Source organism: Poecilia reticulata, linkage group LG16 (genome assembly GCF_000633615.1).
Source record: "Poecilia reticulata strain Guanapo linkage group LG16, Guppy_female_1.0+MT, whole genome shotgun sequence".
NCBI lineage: Eukaryota > Metazoa > Chordata > Actinopteri > Cyprinodontiformes > Poeciliidae > Poecilia > Poecilia reticulata.
In genome coordinates this window covers 17339714-17348932 of record NC_024346.1, presented here as the reverse complement: position 1 = coordinate 17348932, position 9219 = coordinate 17339714, and the positions used below count along the sequence as shown (strand labels likewise).

At 39.3% G+C, this 9219-nt stretch overlaps 1 protein-coding gene across 2 annotated transcripts in view; it reads left to right on the top strand.

The window, feature by feature from the left end:
* The first annotated feature begins 2249 nt into the window (after positions 1–2249).
* The window catches only part of nradd (neurotrophin receptor associated death domain), a 17222-nt gene continuing 10252 nt past the window's right edge, over positions 2250–9219 (top strand). The window contains exon 1 of one of the 2 annotated variants that reach the window (XM_017309269.1): positions 2250–2328. Coding sequence is in view for 1 of the 2 variants with exons in the window: in XM_008432571.1 (XP_008430793.1) it covers positions 4658–4696 (39 nt within the window). In the remaining variant the exon portion in view is untranslated. Of the gene's footprint in view, positions 2329–4577; positions 4697–9219 lie in introns of those variants that run through there. The other variant, XM_008432571.1, reaches the window with a different exon arrangement.

The window sequence follows — 9219 nt, the reverse complement described above, 5'->3', positions numbered from 1 at the left end:
GCCAGTATTGAAAGAAATCTGATTAAAAAAGATGTGTAGGAGAAACTGAAAATATGAGGAAGGTGGTGTTAAAAGTTGTAGAAAACCTGAGACCGGGTTTTTAGAGTTAGAATCTATTGGTTTAGATTAAAATGTGTTAATATGTCAGAATGACCTTCATGTAAACCTAACCGAGAATCTGTGGCAGTACTTTAAAACTGCAGTCCAGCTAATCTTACAGAGCTTGAGCATTTATGCAAAAATGTCTCCCAAAACTCTTGCAGCTGTAGTTACAGTAAACTGCTGACTCAGCGGAGCTGAATACCATGTCGGCCAAACTTTTTAGATTTTTATTTGGAGAAAATTTTGACAACCATAATTTTCTGTTCACCTCACAGCTATGTGCTTCTTTGTGTCGGTCCATCACGTAAAACCCCACTAAGACGCGTTGAGGTTTGTGGTCATAATGTGAAAAAGACGTGTGGAGAAGTTCAATGGGAGTGAATACTTTTACAGTGGACTGTGCGTGTGTGTGTGTGTGTGTGCATGTGGGGGTGTGCGTGTGTGTGTGGGTGTTTTAGAGACCATCCAAGATTGAAAACAGAGACAGTTTAAACCAAGCTATAGATTCTTTATTTGATATTTGTTGTTTACAATCCATGAGGTCTTACCTCTGGAACATGCTGACCAGTTCATTTATCAAAAACCGTACTACCTGATCAATGATATGTCTTCAACTATATTTCCCTCTTTCTGCGAAAACTGTGTTAAAAACAGGCAGTGACTGTAGCACTGATACTTAAAACTCCTCTTCTCTGTGGATTGCCTGAGGAAGACGGCCTGTTACTCCAAGCTGAGCCTTTATTTGAGCTACATGAGGACGGGGAAACTGATCCCGCTGCCACAATCATAGATCATCCAGCTTCTCTACTGTAATCACAGCTTTGCATGTGTCTGCGATTTTTAACCCTTACTGGAGTTGAAAAGGTCACGGGGAGCAGCCGTGCATGGAGTGGAAGTGGAGGGGGAGGGGGGCTTTGATCTCCTGATGGGCCGAACATCCTGTCAGCCTTCCCATAAACACCTCCGTGGGGGAACAATTTGCAGTGGAGGGAGGATGGGATGGGAGAGCAGAAGTGGGTGGTAAAACTAGACCCCCAATCAAGCATTAGGAGGGTGAGGAGTCGGTGTGCTCGCCCTGACAGAGGAGGGGGACGGCTCGACACCTCTCTCTTAGTTGTGGCCCTGTGTTTTTCATTGATCCAGCAGCCTTCCCCTCTTCCCACCCTGTCCACTCCTCCAGACCAGAGAGGAGCAGGCCGAGGGGATGAATTAATGAGATACTAAAGGATACAGTGTGGTGACATTTATCAAACTCTACAGGGTTAAAGTTAGTGTTAGTTTGGACAGAATGTGCTCCCAAGGAGCCACCATCTAGATGGAGTCTGACTCTTCTCGCCTGGTGACCCTAAAGCACACACACCATTCGTTAACACAGTAAGATTCAGAGGTGTTTTTATCACCTTTGGTGAGATAAACCTGGGTCCTCAACCAGCGTTGTTTGTCGCAGTCATGTAAACTATTTCTCTGACTTTAGACATGCCGTTTCCTGACTTGTGATGATCGGCGCAGACATGCTCTTGTTGAAATGGCATGCTTATTTGTCCTTCCTGTTTTGAACATTTGCTAAAAGAAATTAGCCATGTGTCAAATATCATATTTATATCCCCAGAAAACCTGAGGCAATAGATTGCTGATCAAAAGATTTCATAGTTAGCATCTCTAAAAACAGAACCAGCTGTGCAATCATTGTTTATGAAGTGGATTTATTCTTTTTTTTTTTTTTTTTACCATAAGATAAATGTACTTACATGAAAAGTTGTGATTCTTAAATAAAATTTTAAACATGTGTTTTTATAGACATTTTCACTTTTGACCTTTATTATGGTCAGCTTGTTTTTCATCTAAGGACTTTCGTTCATCAGATAACTCCACAGTTTGGAGTTAGTCCGACAGCTGGGACTGCACCAGATATCATTATTTAGTCTTGGCCTTTAGTCGGTCACGGTTTAAGCTGTTTATCTCTCTTTTTTTTTCTCACAGCGGACTTATCAGCTCACGCACACGCCCAACTGAGACTACAAAGGAACTCAGCCCTCTCATTAATACACGAGCCCTGGCTCCTGCTGGATGATTTACAATATTAGATGATAAAGACAGGAATTGCTGATTTATATGAATTTCTGATTATCAATTGCTTGTTTGTTTTCCTGTGGTTTCAGAGTAAAATTAGATTCTTGCGAACTGGATTGTTTCCTTAAATGGAACGGTGAGAGTCGTCTTCTGCCAGTAAGTTCTGCTTTTTTCCCAGACATGACGTGCCGTGCTAAACGTCCTTGATTTCTCGAAGGCCCAAAATGGTCTTGTGACTTTTTCACTTCTTTATCAACAGTTAAACAGACGTGCATCATCCTTCTGTTGCCAGATGATGTTGGTGGTGCTAAAATATGCTTTTTTTTAATGCAAAAATAATTACGATTTTCAACTACAGGAATGTAAACTGTAACTTTGCGACAGGCCTCAAGTTTTGCCATCTTTTCTTCAAAGCCTTATATGTCAGGGTGCGTAGGTTAAATTAAAAGCAGCCAGAAAAGCCTAATAGAAATGCTGATGAAGGCCCAGTTAAAGTTTGAGTACTTGGAAAAGGAAAAGGATTAAAATACATTAAAACTCATTTTTTTTATGGTACCACTTTAGACAATCATAGAACCCAGTTCACTAGGCAGGATTTCACGCCTCATCTGAACTGAATCTTTCTCAGATTTTACCTCAAGATCTTTATTTTCTATTCAATTTGAGGAAAATGTCCAGATTTGCTTAGCTGAACCCTGCAACCTTTTTGTCTCTTTGAGGTCTTGTCGCGTCACGGAAATATACCAGTCTGTATGTTGGGCTTTTTTTTATTTCCATTCTGCTTTTCCAGCTAATATTTTCTTAGGCCTACAGGATTACAGGACAGCAGTGTCGACCTCGGGTGCGTTGCAGAAATCTTCACTTCTTAGCATAAGTTTTAGGGAAGATAAAGAAAGAAATGTGCTAAATTCAGATGCTGTGTTAAAGAAACCAGCTGCCATTGACGTGAGTTCATCAGAGTTTTTATGCAAGCAGAAACATCCTCTTGCTTTCTCCTCTTCCCTGAGCAAGCTTTGAAGTTTAGGTCATATTGTGTCTGAGAGATCTTCCCCCACATTTGTTTTTCTCTGAAGTCCTTCTGCCCCCCCTGGGATGCACTCACCAGAATTTACAAGGTGTGTAATTCACCCTGCGTTGGTTTCTAATCTTTTGAATTGCTAAGATCAAACATCGCTGCAGTCCTCGGGAGCGGTCTTGTGTTATTCACGTGTTCCTCTTTGTGTCAGATAACAGCAGGTCACAGCTGTGTGTAAGAATGCCTGAAGGGGTTGTAAAGCAATGCCCCAGCCCCTCCAACCAATGAGAGGTTTTACCAGAAGACTGACATTTACTGCGAAGCTTAAATCCTGAAAATATCAAAGCTCACTTTTCAGTAGAGGATATTTTGGGAATTAGAGAGTCATACTAGTTTTTACAAGTCAAAGGTAAAGAAGAAAGTAAGTAATTAATGGGTTTAGAAATGTTCTCACTAATGATATCCTCTCTGAGTCAAAAAAATCTGTAGAACCAAGTTCTACTGCAAAACTGCAGCAAAAATGTCTCGGGGTTTTCTAAAACTATGATTTGACTGGACCATCCTAACACACAAAGACCTTTCTCGTCTAAACTCATCCATTACAACTCTGGCTGTAAGTTTCTTTTGCAGCCACCTACAGGATTTCTTCATGAGTTGTATTACATTTGCATCCATCTTTACAGTAGCTCCGCTTAACATCCCCACAGCAGGATGCTGCCATCACCGTGCTTCTCAGTCACTGTAGTGCTGTGTTTTTCCACCACGCACAGTTTTTACATAAACGTCAAAATATTAACATGACCAGAATTAAATTGGTGACTTCATGGATAAGGTGTTTAAATTCATAGTAAAATGTTCAGTTATGTTAATCTCCTCCGTTCCTTTGATTTGTGTTAATCTGCTACGTCATATCAAGGGAAATTTTATCCCGTAGCTGTAATTTGACAAAACATAAAAAGTAAGAATACTAAAAGGGCATTAAACATTGTGTAGTGCAGAACAGGGTCTTCCATAGACTTGTGAAATCATTTACAGCTACCTAACAAGACAGTAATAGCTGTCAGTAAAAGAGTCAAGGGTTTTCCAGATTTTTTTTTTCTGCGTGCACTTTAAAACAAATAGTTTATTACCTTCAACTTAGATTCGAGCACTTCCGACAGGTATGCATGCGTTTAACAATTTGTCTTCAATTCAACAATTTACAAGAATAAGACATCCTGTGCTGTTAAAGTTAATGAGATTGGAGTCCTTTCACCGCTTCTCAGTGATGCAGCCAATCACGGAGCCCGGCTGAAAGCTGAGGAGATGGGAGGAGAAAAGTCCAGGCAGGAGATCCTGGAAGAGTTTTTTTTTTTCTTTTTTTCCCCCCTTTGCCTCATCTGTTGCGCCGTAGGCAGAAACGAGCGCTGTTAACGACGGGGAGACGCGCCGCGGTGATCGGGGGGAAAGAGAGCTGTGGAGACTGGAAACATGAGATTGATTGTCATCTCTGCGGTTCTGCTGTTGAAAGTAAGCAAAAGATAAGATATATTTGCCTGTTCTGCTTTGACAAAGATTTGTGTGTCCGTGTGTATGTGTCTCTTTTATATCATATTGAGAATATTATCCTAATATAAACCTGAGGAGTTTTTGTAAACCTATCCCACACAGATTGGAGCGCACTATTGTTCCCAGAGGATTTCTGTTTCACACCGCAGAGCCATATGGATGGCACAGGCTCTGCATGTTGTGTTATTGTTGCCAAATAGTAATAGAAAGATTAAAGTCATATGGTGTGTTTGGTTCCCCAGGGTTCAAGTACAATATGCTTTACATCTGCATGCAGAGCCGGTCCAAGATTCTTTAAGGCCCGAAACAGAATTTGAATTCGGGTTTTCTCCTAACTTCACCACAGCTTAGCTAAAGTCTTTATTAAGTTTATATGTTTAATGCATTATGCATTTCATTTAACAATCTCTAGAAGTTGTTCTTTTCTTCTGGATTACAGGTAATGGTAGGCTAGCAGCATGTACAAGTATTAGAAAAAAAAAAACTGTCGGAGTTTCCCCTCACCCCACTCCTAACCACAGGTTTCGTACTTCAGCTATCTCACGCCATTGAATGTAGGTTTATTTTCCTTATTAGTTGTATCATTTAACATTAAAACAAATGTCATGTCATTTTGGATCCAACAGTTTTTGATAACTTTCTTTTGGACCAAGTAGCCATTTATTTTGGTTTCTATTCCTGTTGGAAGTAGATGAGTCATTAAATAATAAATAAGATTACAATCCCTCATTAAACAAAGAGTAACTCTCCACGTGTATCCGATTTATAATAGTTAGGAAACCACATTCTCTTGGCAGACTAATGTGAAAATTCAAAAGTACACAATAGTGTAAGACCAAAGTTAGCACCCGCCATTGATCTATCAACTCCTAAAACAATTATGCCTTTGTAAAGCTGACTTTTGCTCTTGGATGCCCCCTAAAGGTTTTGAGGCGTTAAGCAGCTGCTTTTATTTATTTATTTTTTATCTTAATTTGAGAGACTAGTTACCAAAATCCTTTGGGACTATAGGAAGAATTTGATTTTTGGGTTCTTCCAGCTACCACAGCTCAACTAAAATCTCCTTTTGCATCATACATCTTTAAATGTTAATGCATGATACTTTGTGCATAACTTTTGCAGTAGAAATTTCTCCTTACCTCAGCAATGTAGATATATGTAGTACATTCATTCTAAAAGAAAAATATTTAGCAGAGAAAAGTCCTTACAGGCTGGCTACACTGTTAATTTTTGCATAATTACAGCAGCTGATGGTTTCAGGTCAGTTTTCCCTTTTGCAATATCGTTCCTCTATTTTGTACCTGTTCTTTATCATTTGTTCGCTCTTATTTGCATTTGTATTAAGCAAATCATTTCATATCAATGAATTCAAACCGTTGCATATCAGTTTTATGTTCTTTTTTTGTTGAATAATTTTATGAATTGTGGAGATAAGCATAACATCTAATTTAATTTAATATCATTTTCTGAAAACTTTGTATTTCCATTCATTTCTTGTCTAATTTCCCTGTGGCTCTTTACAGCATATGACAAATTATGAGTGCTGATCAAGCCAAACTACCGTAACCCTGAGCAACCGCCTTGCTGGTAGATGTGATTTGTGAGTCTGAAAACCACATTTCCTTTACCAGACTATGAGCTGATTATATAAAGTTACTTTAAATCGTTGGTTGTCAAAGCATGTATGAAATGTACACTCGGTTTGTAGGAAATGTCTCATGGCAGATGGCTCCGTGTTGTACCCAGAAATATCTGGCAAGAAACCAAATAAAATGGGAAAAGTTCAAATTAGAGAAGGGTAGAAAAGAAAATAACCCTCTGCTGATTTTTCACTCGGAATAAAAACTAAATCTAAAACTCTGCTGCTCTAGAGCACCCCCTACAGGTAGGCTACTGCAACGCTTCAGAATCTGGAGAGCCCTGCGGTTAGAGATCATCCTGCAAAACGTGTGAAAATCTTTTTTATCGTTGTTGTGTGTTTGAATTGGGACGACGGTAATCATTTCCAACTCACACACAGAGGCCACCATTATGTGCTGAGGCACTAAGAGCCAAAACACAAGGGCACTTTTCCAAGATTATCCACCACATACAAAGTAAATGATCTGTTTTATGAAGAAATTATAGTTTGGGTGTTGTTTCGATGGCGTATTAAAAAGCCAGGATCAGGGTGAATAGAAAGCCCCTTCCTTTGCTGCAACAGACTCTCATTTTCGTCCAAGGCTCACAGCGACGGAGTTCCTGTCTAGACTTGCTCTTCACAGCCACAGCACTTTTGTTAGATCTAAGTATTTAGATAACACCTAACCTTTTTAAGAAGATGGATATCTCTTTGTGATCTGACGGGAAGATGTCAACAAAGAGCGTGTGTGAAATCTAAGATGTTGCTTCTCATCTGGAAAACGCACATCTTGTCACATGGCTCTCTCTTTTCTTACTAGACGATTTAGCGCAGAAAGTTGTCGGATTAAATCTGTTCATTCTCAGGATTGCATTTGTCGTCTCACTGCATCTGCTGATTGCAGCTATTCCCAGTGAATCTGTGAAAGAAAACGCTGGAAATGCAAATCTTATTCTCTAAAGTCGACGTGGGCGTTTTCATACAGCTGGAAGGAATACACATCATTTTAAATCATTGATAGTCTCTCAGCAATATAGCTGAAGCTAGTAATTAAGCAAAGCTAGCATCGATGTTTGGTCATCTGTGATTTCTTTTCCCAGAAAACAAAAATTGAAATCCACGTGCTTTCATTTGTCACCCCTGGGAGAAACCCATGCAGATGGGATGTGGAGCTGAAAGTCGGCCTCGCTCGGCCCACGCTGTCTTGGCTCCCAGACCTTCAGTCGGACTTTAAATTCTCATGGATCAACATTTTCACAAGGGGGAGAGCATCCTTTTGTGAGTCTATTTTTCCACGGATCAGATTATGTGTTGCAACTCCGGACCTTCTCACTTCATAGAGGGGCAGAAAATGTTTTAACGCGCTAAGAAGGCGTTGTGTGTGTGTCAGTGTGTGTGTGTGTGTGTCTGATCCGCGTTGACTGAGTGACTCGGGCAGCCGTGGAGTTGAGAGGCCCATTGAAAGCAGCTCTCCATGGTGGTCTGCCTGGTCTCGCTGGGGAAACCCTTCAGATTGAAGCTTACTACCTTAATGGCGAAAGCAACTGCGGCTCCCTTTCTGTCAGATTTTAGAGCCCAGATTCAACAGATAAGAGAAAAAAATACTCTGAGGGGTTGTGACCGGTTAATTTGTGAGGATAATGACAAAGTCTTTTAGCAATACTGTAAGCCTGTCCCCTAAAAGTAAGTTGCTTTCAGGGGACAAATGGCTTGTTGCCACCAGAGCCAACCCCAGGGCTCATTTTTGACCATAAGGCTGAAATTTTTGTCCTTTTTTTATTGAGATGAAAGATTTTTAGTTGTTTAAAATGCAAGATATAAAGGATTTGTCGGTTTTACATTGCAATAGTACAGAGAATAATAATTGTTTGATCGCTTGTGTTGATATAGTTACAATTGGATTCTGCCAGGTTAATATTTTCTTTGTGTTTAAGACAGCTTGTTCACAAATGTATCTTATCAAATAACTATTTGTGTGACAGCCTTTAAACTTGCCTTCATCTCCACCAAATCTTCATTGAAACATTGTTAGTTAGTGCTGTGAGTGGAGGGGACGTTCCCAACAGGAAGAGGGGCCCCTAATCAAATTCAGCTTAAGACCCTTTTATGCCCTGGTTGCAGCACTAACTACTCAATGATCTTTTAAAGTGTTCTTATATTCATTTGAGATTCAGTTATTGGATTTTTGTAATTTGTTTGGCTTTAATAAATCAATCTGTGCAAAATTTTTAAACTGATATGTTTTTTTTTTCATAAACCCAGAGACTAAAAATGCTTTGAGAAAAAGTTCCTCTAAGAGTTTTTGCTACTTTTTTCCCCACATAATTTTTGCACATATTTTGTACCTGACCAGGAAGGCATGGTTGCTTAATTTGAAATGCCTGTTTGAAAGACCCTTGCATCTGGAAAAAAGCCCTTGTTAAAAATTAACTGCACTCTCCAATACTTTTAACTTAAAAAAAATAAATTAAAATTAAGGATAGAATTTGAAAAATGTCGAAGACATACAAGTTGTCTATAATAACATAACCGGCTGCTTTTGTACTTTGTCAAATATTAACATCCTTTTTAGCTGGTTTTCATTAAGCACCCACTGCTCTGTTTTACTGGTTAGATCTGGGAAGCCGGACAAACAAGGGAAAAAATATTCCTGCAAAAATGTTTGGATTTTGGGCTGAAAATGAGTGAAAAAGCCACTGAGAGACATTGAAAGACCTTGAGAAGCTTGGAATATTACAAGAAAGTCTGGTACTCTTAAAGGAAACTAAAATGTTAAAGTTTTAGCACAATATGATGAATGAAAAATATTTTTCTCACATATTCATATCTTTAATTATTTAGGCTACTATTTAATGTCTATATA